We start from the raw sequence: 14647 nt of genomic DNA, 5'->3' as shown, positions 1-14647 counted from the left end.
ACTCTCGCTATCCCACACCAACTGGGCAGAATGTATATCTTGTGCTAAAGTAAAATGCTGTACTGATGTGAGCACATGGTGCATTAGAACAGAGAACTCTCGCTATCCCACACCAACTGGGCAGAATGTATATCTTGTGCTAAAGTAAAATGCTGTACTGATGTGAGCACATGGTGCATTAGAACGTAGAACTCTCACTATCCCACACCAACTGGGCAGAATGTATATCTTGTGCTAAAGTAAAATGCTGTACTGATGTGAGCACATGGTGCATTAGAACAGAGAACTCTCGCTATCCCACACCAACTGGGCAGAATGTATATCTTGTGCTAAAGTAAAATGCTGTACTGATGTGAGCACATGGTGCATTAGAACGTAGAACTCTCGCTATCCCACACCAACTGGGCAGAATGTATCTCTTGTGCTAAAGTAAAATGCTGCACTGCTGTGAGCACATGGTGCATTAGAACATAGAACTCTCGCTAACCCACACCAACTGGGCAGAATGTATCTCTTGTGCTAAAGTAAAATGCTGTACTGCTGTAAGCACATGGTGCATTAGAACAGAGAACTCTCGCTATCCCACACCAACTGGGCAGAATGTATCTCTTGTGCTAAAGTAAAATGCTGTACTGCTGTAAGCACATGGTGCATTAGAACAGAGAACTCTCGCTATCCCACACCAACTGGGCAGAATGTATCTCTTGTGCTAAAGTAAAATGCTGTACTGCTGTGAGCACATGGTGCATTAGAACGTAGAACTCTCGCTATAACACACCAACTGGGCAGAATGTATCTCTTGTGCTAAAGTAAAATGCTGTACTGCTGTGAGCACATGGTGCATTAGAACAGAGAACTCTCGCTATCCCACACCAACTGGGCAGAATGTATCTCTTGTGCTAAAGTAAAATGCTGTACTGCTGTGAGCACATGGTGCATTAGAACGTAGAACTCTCGCTATCCCACACCAACTGGGCAGAATGTATCTCTTGTGCTAAAGTAAAATGCTGCACTGCTGTGAGCACATGGTGCATTAGAACGTAGAACTCTCGCTATCCCACACCAACTGGGCAGAATGTATATCTTGTGCTAAAGTAAAATGCTGTACTGCTGTGAGCACATGGTGCATTAGAACGTAGAACTCTCGCTATCCCACACCAACTGGGCAGAATGTATCTCTTGTGCTAAAGTAAAATGCTGTACTGCTGTGAGCACATGGTGCATTAGAACTCTCGCTATCCCACACCAACTGGGCAGAATGTATCTCTTGTGCTAAAGTAAAATGCTGTACTGCTGTGAGCACATGGTGCATTAGAACGTAGAACTCTCGCTATAACACACCAACTGGGCAGAATGTATCTCTTGTGCTAAAGTAAAATGCTGTACTGCTGTGAGCACATGGTGCATTAGAACAGAGAACTCTCGCTATCCCACACCAACTGGGCAGAATGTATCTCTTGTGCTAAAGTAAAATGCTGTACTGCTGTGAGCACATGGTGCATTAGAACGTAGAACTCTCGCTATCCCACACCAACTGGGCAGAATGTATCTCTTGTGCTAAAGTAAAATGCTGCACTGCTGTGAGCACATGGTGCATTAGAACTCTCGCTATCCCACACCAACTGGGCAGAATGTATCTCTTGTGCTAAAGTAAAATGCTGTACTGCTGTGAGCACATGGTGCATTAGAACTCTCGCTATCCCACACCAACTGGGCAGAATGTATCTCTTGTGCTAAAGTAAAATGCTGTACTGCTGTAAGCACATGGTGCATTAGAACAGAGAACTCTCGCTTTCCCACACCAACTGGGCAGAATGTATCTCTTGTGCTAAAGTAAAATGCTGTACTGCTGTGAGCACATGGTGCATTAGAACGTAGAACTCTCGCTATCCCACACCAACTGGGCAGAATGTATCTCTTGTGCTAAAGTAAAATGCTGTACTGCTGTAAGCACATGGTGCATTAGAACAGAGAACTCTCGCTATCCCACACCAACTGGGCAGAATGTATCTCTTGTGCTAAAGTAAAATGCTGTACTGTGTGAGCACATGGTGCATTACAACAGAGAACTCTCGCTATCCCACACCAACTGGGCAGAATGTATCTCTTGTGCTAAAGTAAAATGCTGTACTGCTGTGAGCACATGGTGCATTAGAACAGAGAACTCTCGCTATCCCACACCAACTGGGCAGAATGTATCTCTTGTGCTAAAGTAAAATGCTGTACTGCTGTGAGCACATGGTGCATTAGAACGTAGAACTCTCGCTATCCCACACCAACTGGGCAGAATGTATCTCTTGTGCTAAAGTAAAATGCTGTACTGCTGTGAGCACATGGTGCATTAGAACTCTCGCTATCCCACACCAACTGGGCAGAATGTATCTCTTGTGCTAAAGTAAAATGCTGTACTGCTGTGAGCACATGGTGCATTAGAACGTAGAACTCTCGCTATCCCACACCAACTGGGCAGAATGTATATCTTGTGCTAAAGTAAAATGCTGTACTGCTGTGAGCACATGGTGCATTAGAACGTAGAACTCTCGCTATCCCACACCAACTGGGCAGAATGTATCTCTTGTGCTAAAGTAAAATGCTGTACTGCTGTGAGCACATGGTGCATTAGAACGTAGAACTCTCGCTATCCCACACCAACTGGGCAGAATGTATCTCTTGTGCTAAAGTAAAATGCTGTACTGCTGTAAGCACATGGTGCATTAGAACAGAGAACTCTCGCTATCCCACACCAACTGGGCAGAATGTATCTCTTGTGCTAAAGTAAAATGCTGTACTGCTGTGAGCACATGGTGCATTAGAACGTAGAACTCTCGCTATCCCACACCAACTGGGCAGAATGTATCTCTTGTGCTAAAGTAAAATGCTGTACTGCTGTGAGCACATGGTGCATTAGAACGTAGAACTCTCGCTATCCCACACCAACTGGGCAGAATGTATATCTTGTGCTAAAGTAAAATGCTGTACTGCTGTGAGCACATGGTGCATTAGAACGTAGAACTCTCGCTATCCCACACCAACTGGGCAGAATGTATCTCTTGTGCTAAAGTAAAATGCTGTACTGCTGTGAGCACATGGTGCATTAGAACGTAGAACTCTCGCTATCCCACACCAACTGGGCAGAATGTATCTCTTGTGCTAAAGTAAAATGCTGTACTGCTGTGAGCACATGGTGCATTAGAACGTAGAACTCTCGCTATCCCACACCAACTGGGCAGAATGTATCTCTTGTGCTAAAGTAAAATGCTGTACTGCTGTAAGCACATGGTGCATTAGAACAGAGAACTCTCGCTATCCCACACCAACTGGGCAGAATGTATCTCTTGTGCTAAAGTAAAATGCTGTACTGCTGTGAGCACATGGTGCATTAGAACGTAGAACTCTCGCTATCCCACACCAACTGGGCAGAATGTATCTCTTGTGCTAAAGTAAAATGCTGTACTGCTGTGAGCACATGGTGCATTAGAACGTAGAACTCTCGCTATCCCACACCAACTGGGCAGAATGTATATCTTGTGCTAAAGTAAAATGCTGTACTGCTGTGAGCACATGGTGCATTAGAACGTAGAACTCTCGCTATCCCACACCAACTGGGCAGAATGTATCTCTTGTGCTAAAGTAAAATGCTGTACTGCTGTGAGCACATGGTGCATTAGAACTCTCGCTATCCCACACCAACTGGGCAGAATGTATATCTTGTGCTAAAGTAAAATGCTGTACTGCTGTGAGCACATGGTGCATTAGAACGTAGAACTCTCGCTATCCCACACCAACTGGGCAGAATGTATATCTTGTGCTAAAGTAAAATGCTGTACTGCTGTGAGCACATGGTGCATTAGAACATTAGAACTCTCGCTATCCCACACCAACTGGGCAGAATGTATCTCTTGTGCTAAAGTAAAATGCTGTACTGCTGTGAGCACATGGTGCATTAGAACATAGAACTCTCGCTATCCCACACCAACTGGGCAGAATGTATCTCTTGTGCTAAAGTAAAATGCTGTACTGCTGTGAGCACATGGTGCATTAGAACGTAGAACTCTCGCTATCCCACACCAACTGGGCAGAATGTATCTCTTGTGCTAAAGTAAAATGCTGTACTGCTGTGAGCACATGGTGCATTAGAACAGTAGAACTCTCGCTATCCCACACCAACTGGGCAGAATGTATCTCTTGTGCTAAAGTAAAATGCTGTACTGCTGTGAGCACATGGTGCATTAGAACGTAGAACTCTCGCTATCCCACACCAACTGGGCAGAATGTATCTCTTGTGCTAAAGTAAAATGCTGTACTGCTGTGAGCACATGGTGCATTAGAACGTAGAACTCTCGCTATCCCACACCTACTGGGCAGAATGTATCTCTTGTGCTAAAGTAAAATGCTGTACTGCTGTGAGCACATGGTGCATTAGAACGTAGAACTCTCGCTATCCCACACCAACTGGGCAGAATGTATCTCTTGTGCTAAAGTAAAATGCTGTACTGCTGTGAGCACATGGTGCATTAGAACGTAGAACTCTCGCTATCCCACACCAACTGGGCAGAATGTATCTCTTGTGCTAAAGTAAAATGCTGTACTGCTGTGAGCACATGGTGCATTAGAACGTAGAACTCTCGCTATCCCACACCAACTGGGCAGAATGTATATCTTGTGCTAAAGTAAAATGCTGTACTGCTGTGAGCACATGGTGCATTAGAACGTAGAACTCTCGCTATCCCACACCAACTGGGCAGAATGTATCTCTTGTGCTAAAGTAAAATGCTGTACTGCTGTGAGCACATGGTGCATTAGAACGTAGAACTCTCGCTATCCCACACCAACTGGGCAGAATGTATATCTTGTGCTAAAGTAAAATGCTGTACTGCTGTGAGCACATGGTGCATTAGAACGTAGAACTCTCGCTATCCCACACCAACTGGGCAGAATGTATCTCTTGTGCTAAAGTAAAATGCTGTACTGCTGTGAGCACATGGTGCATTAGAACGTAGAACTCTCGCTATCCCACACCAACTGGGCAGAATGTATATCTTGTGCTAAAGTAAAATGCTGTACTGCTGTGAGCACATGGTGCATTAGAACAGAGAACTCTCGCTATCCCACACCAACTGGGCAGAATGTATCTCTTGTGCTAAAGTAAAATGCTGTACTGCTGTGAGCACATGGTGCATTAGAACAGAGAACTCTCGCTATCCCACACCAACTGGGCAGAATGTATCTCTTGTGCTAAAGTAAAATGCTGTACTGCTGTGAGCACATGGTGCATTAGAACGTAGAACTCTCGCTATCCCACACCAACTGGGCAGAATGTATATCTTGTGCTAAAGTAAAATGCTGTACTGCTGTGAGCACATGGTGCATTAGAACATAGAACTCTCGCTATCCCACACCAACTGGGCAGAATGTATCTCTTGTGCTAAAGTAAAATGCTGTACTGCTGTGAGCACATGGTGCATTAGAACGTAGAACTCTCGCTATCCCACACCAACTGGGCAGAATGTATCTCTTGTGCTAAAGTAAAATGCTGCACTGCTGTGAGCACATGGTGCATTAGAACTCTCGCTATCCCACACCAACTGGGCAGAATGTATCTCTTGTGCTAAAGTAAAATGCTGTACTGCTGTGAGCACATGGTGCATTAGAACGTAGAACTCTCGCTATCCCACACCAACTGGGCAGAATGTATCTCTTGTGCTAAAGTAAAATGCTGTACTGCTGTGAGCACATGGTGCATTAGAACGTAGAACTCTCACTATCCCACACCAACTGGGCAGAATGTAAATCTTGTGCTAAAGTAAAATGCTGTACTGCTGTAAGCACATGGTGCATTAGAACAGAGAACTCTCGCTATCCCACACCAACTGGGCAGAATGTATCTCTTGTGCTAAAGTAAAATGCTGTACTGCTGTGAGCACATGGTGCATTAAAACAGAGAACTCTCGCTATCCCACACCAACTGGGCAGAATGTATATCTTGTGCTAAAGTAAAATGCTGTACTGCTGTGAGCACATGGTGCATTAGAACGTAGAACTCTCGCTATCCCACACCAACTGGGCAGAATGTATCTCTTGTGCTAAAGTAAAATGCTGTACTGCTGTGAGCACATGGTGCATTAGAACAGAGAACTCTCGCTATCCCACACCAACTGGGCAGAATGTATCTCTTGTGCTAAAGTAAAACGCTGTACTGCTGTGAGCACATGGTGCATTAGAACGTAGAACTCTCGCTATCCCACACCAACTGGGCAGAATGTATCTCTTGTGCTAAAGTAAAATGCTGTACTGCTGTGAGCACATGGTGCATTAGAACGTAGAACTCTCGCTATCCCACACCAACTGGGCAGAATGTATCTCTTGTGCTAAAGTAAAATGCTGTACTGCTGTGAGCACATGGTGCATTAGAACGTAGAACTCTCACTATCCCACACCAACTGGGCAGAATGTATCTCTTGTGCTAAAGTAAAATGCTGTACTGCTGTGAGCACATGGTGCATTAGAACGTAGAACTCTCGCTATCCCACACCAACTGGGCAGAATGTATCTCTTGTGCTAAAGTAAAATGCTGTACTGCTGTGAGCACATGGTGCATTAGAACAGAGAACTCTCGCTATCCCACACCAACTAGGCAGAATGTATCTCTTGTGCTAAAGTAAAATGCTGTACTGCTGTGAGCACATGGTGCATTAGAACGTAGAACTCTCGCTATCCCACACCAACTGGGCAGAATGTATAGCTTGTGCTAAAGTAAAATGCTGTACTGCTGTGAGCACATGGTGCATTAGAACGTAGAACTCTCGCTATCCCACACCAACTGGGCAGAATGTATCTCTTGTGCTAAAGTAAAATGCTGTACTGCTGTGAGCACATGGTGCATTAGAACATTAGAACTCTCGCTATCCCACACCAACTGGGCAGAATGTATCTCTTGTGCTAAAGTAAAATGCTGTACTGCTGTGAGCACATGGTGCATTAGAACAGAGAACTCTCGCTATCCCACACCAACTGGGCAGAATGTATCTCTTGTGCTAAAGTAAAATGCTGTACTGCTGTGAGCACATGGTGCATTAGAACGTAGAACTCTCGCTATCCCACACCAACTGGGCAGAATGTATCTCTTGTGCTAAAGTAAAATGCTGTACTGCTGTGAGCACATGGTGCATTAGAACGTAGAACTCTCGCTATCCCACACCAACTGGGCAGAATGTATCTCTTGTGCTAAAGTAAAATGCTGTACTGCTGTGAGCACATGGTGCATTAGAACATTAGAACTCTCGCTATCCCACACCAACTGGGCAGAATGTATCTCTTGTGCTAAAGTAAAATGCTGTACTGCTGTGAGCACATGGTGCATTAGAACAGAGAACTCTCGCTATCCCACACCAACTGGGCAGAATGTATCTCTTGTGCTAAAGTAAAATGCTGTACTGCTGTGAGCACATGGTGCATTAGAACAGAGAACTCTCGCTATCCCACACCAACTGGGCAGAATGTATCTCTTGTGCTAAAGTAAAATGCTGTACTGCTGTGAGCACATGGTGCATTAGAACGTAGAACTCTCGCTATCCCACACCAACTGGGCAGAATGTATCTCTTGTGCTAAAGTAAAATGCTGTACTGCTGTGAGCACATGGTGCATTAGAACTCTCGCTATCCCACACCTACTGGGCAGAATGTATCTCTTGTGCTAAAGTAAAATGCTGTACTGCTGTGAGCACATGGTGCATTAGAACGTAGAACTCTCACTATCCCACACCAACTGGGCAGAATGTATCTCTTGTGCTAAAGTAAAATGCTGTACTGCTGTGAGCACATGGTGCATTAGAACGTAGAACTCTCGCTATCCCACACCAACTGGGCAGAATGTATCTCTTGTGCTAAAGTAAAATGCTGTACTGCTGTGAGCACATGGTGCATTAGAACGTAGAACTCTCGCTATCCCACACCTACTGGGCAGAATGTATCTCTTGTGCTAAAGTAAAATGCTGTACTGTGTGAGCACATGGTGCATTAGAACGTAGAACTCTCGCTATCCCACACCAACTGGGCAGAATGTATATCTTGTGCTAAAGTAAAATGCTGTACTGCTGTGAGCACATGGTGCATTAGAACATAGAACTCTCGCTATCCCACACCAACTGGGCAGAATGTATCTCTTGTGCTAAAGTAAAATGCTGTACTGCTGTGAGCACATGGTGCATTAGAACGTAGAACTCTCGCTATCCCACACCAACTGGGCAGAATGTATATCTTGTGCTAAAGTAAAATGCTGTACTGCTGTGAGCACATGGTGCATTAGAACGTAGAACTCTCGCTATCCCACACCAACTGGGCAGAATGTATATCTTGTGCTAAAGTAAAATGCTGTACTGCTGTGAGCACATGGTGCATTAGAACGTAGAACTCTCACTATCCCACACCAACTGGGCAGAATGTATATCTTGTGCTAAAGTAAAATGCTGTACTGCTGTGAGCACATGGTGCATTAGAACGTAGAACTCTCACTATCCCACACCAACTGGGCAGAATGTATATCTTGTGCTAAAGTAAAATGCTGTACTGCTGTAAGCACATGGTGCATTAGAACTCTCGCTATCCCACACCAACTGGGCAGAATGTATCTCTTGTGCTAAAGTAAAATGCTGTACTGCTGTGAGCACATGGTGCATTAGAACTCTCACTATCCCACACCAACTGGGCAGAATGTATCTCTTGTGCTAAAGTAAAATGCTGTACTGCTGTGAGCACATGGTGCATTAGAACGTAAAACTCTCGCTATCCCACACCAACTGGGCAGAATGTATCTCTTGTGCTAAAGTAAAATGCTGTACTGCTGTGAGCACATGGTGCATTAGAACAGAGAACTCTCGCTATCCCACACCAACTGGGCAGAATGTATCTCTTGTGCTAAAGTAAAATGCTGTACTGCTGTGAGCACATGGTGCATTAGAACTCTCGCTATCCCACACCAACTGGGCAGAATGTATATCTTGTGCTAAAGTAAAATGCTGTACTGCTGTGAGCACATGGTGCATTAGAACAGAGAACTCTCGCTATCCCACACCAACTGGGCAGAATGTATATCTTGTGCTAAAGTAAAATGCTGTACTGCTGTAAGCACATGGTGCATTAGAACTCTCACTATCCCACACCAACTGGGCAGAATGTATATCTTGTGCTAAAGTAAAATGCTGTACTGCTGTGAGCACATGGTGCATTAGAACGTAGAACTCTCGCTATCCCACACCAACTGGGCAGAATGTATCTCTTGTGCTAAAGTAAAATGCTGTACTGCTGTGAGCACATGGTGCATTAGAACGTAGAACTCTCGCTATCCCACACCAACTGGGCAGAATGTATATCTTGTGCTAAAGTAAAATGCTGTACTGCTGTGAGCACATGGTGCATTAGAACTCTCGCTATCCCACACCAACTGGGCAGAATGTATCTCTTGTGCTAAAGTAAAATGCTGCACTGCTGTAAGCACATGGTGCATTAGAACGTAGAACTCTCGCTATCCCACACCAACTGGGCAGAATGTATATCTTGTGCTAAAGTAAAATGCTGTACTGTGTGAGCACATGGTGCATTAGAACGTAGAACTCTCGCTATCCCACACCAACTGGGCAGAATGTATCTCTTGTGCTAAAGTAAAATGCTGTACTGCTGTGAGCACATGGTGCATTAGAACTCTCACTATCCCACACCAACTGGGCAGAATGTATATCTTGTGCTAAAGTAAAATGCTGTACTGCTGTAAGCACATGGTGCATTAGAACGTAGAACTCTCGCTATCCCACAAGCCCACACGTGGTCACCTTAAGCGACTCTACTTCATATTTAAGCCTTTGGTTGTCTGCTAACAAGTCCCTGTTCCTCTGCTCTGCCTGGACAAGTTGTGCCTCCAGCTCGGCCTCCAGCTCCCGACTTCCCTCCTGAAATTCCAACAGCTCGTCGCGGGCTTCTTTGTAACTAAAGGGAAAAAACACAGAGCTGTAAGTTTATCCACAGGTTAGGTGGCATTTAAACCACAGCTAACAGAGCAGGCTGCTACATAATGCTAAATAATATATTACTGCCTTATCTCGCAAAGGGTTAAGCACTCCCTGTAATATAAAGAAATGTAATAAGTCACTACAAAGGGAAAAAACACAAACCATCACAGACCTACACCTGTTTCTACCATGTTTTTGTTTTTTTAATAATTTAAGTTAATTGTCAGACAAATCCCAGCACAAAGTTTCTTTTCCTGTTAGATTACAGCTACATCTGAGGCATAAAAAACACAAAGTGACGAATATTTCTCCCTAATGTATTCATTTATAAAAGGCAGACGCACTAATACCAGAGGGAAACAAGAACACAGAGTGCCACTCCATTATAGGCAGAGAGCAAATCAGCCCCAACAGCAAATAAAGAATTGTAAGAGAAGAGCTGTGTGCACTGTTGCCTGAGGTGTGGGGGAAATGCTATAAATGTTATAACAGTGTGTACATTGTATGCAGGCAGAAGTATACTCCATAACTGTACAATACACAGGTGCTGCAATAACCCTTTTATTTTCTGACACATTAGCCCCAATCCTGTGTCTATATGCTCTTTATGTGTAAGTGTGCTGTATATTTGTTTGTGATATGCCTTACAAAGCCACGAGATACGCTGCAGAAGTATACAGAGATGATCAGGAAAAGCATACGTCATAAATGCAGCTTAAAAGATATGCAAGTTTTAATAAGCCCCTGCTAGAGAACAGACAGATAGGTAACTTATACCCACACACACATTATGTATATGTCCAATATCAACAACAAAGTACAGCCCTTGTGTGGATCAGTGTGTGTGTGTGTGTGGGGGGGGGGGGGGGGTATGTGGCCATTCAAAATACCAATGGTCTCAAAACAAAAACATTTATAAAAAAAAACAAATGCCAGCTTGCACTGCTATATGTAACACATCAGGATTAAAAGAGACAAACAATGTGCATAGTAAAAAATAATTCTACCCCTTTTTCTTGTGAGTTTTCCAATTCTGTGCATTGGAAGTGCACACTACAGTCTTAGGAAACCTAGCCCTGCTACATATATGTCTTTAATTGGCCCCACAGAGCAGACAATGTAAATCACAGTGGCTACCTGGGTCTACTTCAGTAACACAACCTGATTAGCTGCTCCAAATAAAGCCCAGGGTGGGGAAGTTTAGCCACCAAAACACAAATGCAGCAAAGTGTTAATTTGTTCAGAACATGATTACATTCGGCTAACAAGGTAATCTACTGCAAGACAAAAGAAAGTCTTGCAATCACAACATATTTACATTTATGTCCCTTTAAGGGCAGTTTCTGAAGTGAGATAATGCAGTGGGTACGTTCGCTAACATCACGAAAATAAACCTATACAGTGACAATCAGGGTGGATAAATATCAACTATTATTACAAATAAATAAATCTGATTGTTCTGAATTAAATAGGATTTCTCTATATAAAGTGAGTTTCTATTTAAGATGCATTATAAGCTAAAGGTTAATCATCCGGAAATGTAGATTTGTTTTTAAGGCTATAGCCAGATGCTGTATATTCATGGCTGTAATGTTTAATCCATTCACAATGTCCTGCGCTCTCAGAGTAGTTCTCAAAACTGTGAATTGTGATAGAGCAGACAGAATGTACAATTTTCAGATTTACTTCTAATACCACATTTGCTTCATTCTCTTGGAATCCTTTGTTGAAGGAGAGTAATGCTCTACCGGGGCTTAGCTGAACACATTGGGTGAGACAGTGACAAGCAGCTAGCTCACAGTAGTGCATTGCTTTTGAGCCTACCTATGTATGCTTTTCAACAATGGATACCAAGAGAACGTAGCAGATGAGAAATAAAATTGGAAAATTGTTAAAAATTGCATGTTCCTTCTAAATCATGAAAAAGTTTCATTTAAACTTTACTGCACGTGTAATGTCATTGCTCCCCTGCAAATCTATGTACACAGAATCAACCCATACTAAGCATCAAGAAGCTCACTGATTAGAGGTTTGTTTGTAGTGGAAAAGATCTGCACAAGGACCTAAGTGTGAGGAGCGAGGGGGCAAGCATTAAAATTAAATATAATGTTATCGTTTTAGTTAATTAAAACTATTTAAATTATTATTAAGGTAATGGTTATTATTCTTTAGTCAAATAAAATGATTTAAATTGTTATTAATGTAATGGTTATTTTTCTCCTGAAAAGTTGATCAAATATGAATGATTAGTTCACCTCCCAATAATGTAATTAATTTCATTGATCTATTTATGTATATAACTAAATCAGTAATGATTTTATATAACAAGAAAAATAATCTGAAAAGTTATTCTAAAAATGAAAAGCACTTAGCTTTAAAGCCACCCTGGTGAGAATACAGACAGGAATTAACATACCTCTGCTTTAAGGTCTTGCAAAGTTCTCGCCAGTAAACGATTTCTTCTTTAGAACTCAAAAATTCTGGAATTTCATCATTATCCATGTTGAGTGAAATCTACAACAAAGCACAAAGAACCAATCAGCATTGGGAAATGTCACTAATACACAGATAATAAACACAAATCGTCAGGATACCATTGCTGTGATTTTAGCTGCAATATTCCGAGACTTATCCATCATCAAATATTTTCTGTTGCAGTCGTCAACCATTGGCAAGAACCCTCTCGGGCTGAGCACAGCAGTCTGCTTTTTTCACTAATTACATTCAATCAGCAGTCTCTAAAGCGTGATCACACTGCTTCAATATCAGCAAAAAGATTAATTTTGTTATTTCCGTAGGAAAGGCTTCATACACAAGTGCTTCTCTGCAATTAGTTGTAGCCAAGGAGCCAAAGACGCTTTCTAGTAGCTCGAAACAAAGACAGGTGGTCTCAGCCCTACTAGCTGATACAGTGTGATTTTACTTTTGTGGATAATGTTTCCGCTGCACAAGAGAGCGGCCACATAAACCCAGGAGCTGATGTAATATGCAGAAATCCTGGTTTGTATTACTTCCTTAGCAAACCCCTTTTTCTTGTGTCCTTTCCAGTCTGGATGAGATCACACAGATGGAATTTGCTTTAAGGAGCTTTACAAACAGATCACTGTGCTCTGTAAAGTGCCACACTAGCGATCACATGTACTTGGTAAAAAAAAAAGGAGAGACCATTTAGCGCACACGTCTGCCGTACAAAGCCTTGCACTGCATTTCTTAAACCAGTTAGAAAATGAGATTAGTCCTGTAGTAAGTCACAGGTTGTTTAAAAGAAAAAATACAAAAATGTGCATCTAATCTATGCAAAATGTTCTGCTTAGACCCCACTCAGGGGAGTCCTGCGTTATTTGCCCTGAGTGGTATAAGGACAAAGCAGGTCATGACCTCTCCGAAGCTAAATCACCACAACCTCATGAGCAGAAGAACTGTTACACTGTGGCACCAGTACAGACAAAGCTATGCTGCTCATATACTTGCAAGACTCAATGCAATATGTCCAAACTCCTATTACTGGATTTATGAGATTAAAGGGACATTATCTCATTTGTTTTGTTCTCTTGGTATCTTTTGTTGAAAACATTTTGGGTTTCATGTCACTTTAAGTTAAAACATGGCTGCACATATATGCCAAAAACTATTAGTTTTTAAAATTCCACTGAGTTTCTATAAAGCAATGAGTGCAGCCATGTTTTAACTTAAAGTGACATGAAACCCAAAATGTTTCTATTATGATTCAGATAGAAAAAGATAGATAATACGATTTTAAACAACTTTCCAATTTACTTCTATTATCTAATTTTCTTCCTTCTCTTGTTATCCTTTGCTGAAAGGTTTATCTAGGCAAGCTCAGGAGTAGAAAACAACCTAGGTTCTAGCTGCTGATTGGTAGCTGCATATATAAACTGATTGTAATTGGCTCATCCATGTGTTCAGTTAGAAACCAGTAGTGTAGTGATACTCATTCAACAAAGCATACCCAAAGTACAAGGAAAAATGATAATAGGAGTAAATTAGAAAGTTGCTTAAAATTATTTCTTTATCTGAATCATGAAAGAAAAAATGTGGGTTTCATAGTTTCCTTTATTTAAGTTTCCTGTGAAACCTAAGTGATCGGACCATTTATCAATTTTCTTACCATTAAGGACCAGGGCTATTTTTACATTTCTGCGGTGTTTGTGTTTAGCTGTAATTTTCCTCCAACTCATTTACTGTACCCACACATATTATATACTCATTTACTGTACCCACACATATTATATACTCATTACTGTACCCACACATATTATATATTCATGTACTGTACCCACACATATTATATACTCATTTACTGTACCCACACATATTATATACTCATTACTGTACCCACACATATTATATACTCATTACTGTACCCACACATATTATATACTCATTTACTGTACCCACACATATTATATACTCATTTACTGTACCCACACATATTATATATTCATGTACTGTACCCACACATATTATATATTCATGTACTGTACCCACACATATTATATACTCATTTACTGTACCCACACATATTATATACTCATGTACTGTACCCACACATATTATATACTCATGTACTGTACCCACACATATTATATACACATGTACTGTACCCACACATATTATATACTCAT

The 14647-nt window shown here is 42.0% G+C and overlaps 1 protein-coding gene across 3 annotated transcripts in view; it reads right to left on the bottom strand.

Moving 5' to 3' along the window:
- NDEL1 (nudE neurodevelopment protein 1 like 1) overlaps nucleotides 1-14647 on the bottom strand; it is a 94449-nt gene that overhangs the window by 51542 nt on the left and 28260 nt on the right. For all 3 annotated transcript variants that reach the window (XM_053709878.1, XM_053709869.1, XM_053709860.1), the window contains 2 exons: nucleotides 12418-12515; nucleotides 9825-9978 (listed from right to left, as the gene is read on the bottom strand). In XM_053709878.1, coding sequence (XP_053565853.1) covers nucleotides 9825-9978; nucleotides 12418-12503 — 240 coding nt within the window. In that variant the 5' untranslated portion in view covers nucleotides 12504-12515. Of the gene's footprint in view, nucleotides 1-9824; nucleotides 9979-12417; nucleotides 12516-14647 lie in introns of those variants that run through there.

This window comes from Bombina bombina, chromosome 1 (genome assembly GCF_027579735.1).
Source record: "Bombina bombina isolate aBomBom1 chromosome 1, aBomBom1.pri, whole genome shotgun sequence".
NCBI classification, from domain to species: Eukaryota; Metazoa; Chordata; class Amphibia; order Anura; family Bombinatoridae; genus Bombina; species Bombina bombina.
Note: the sequence above shows the minus strand (reverse complement) of the source record. Positions and strands in the feature narration are given on the sequence as shown.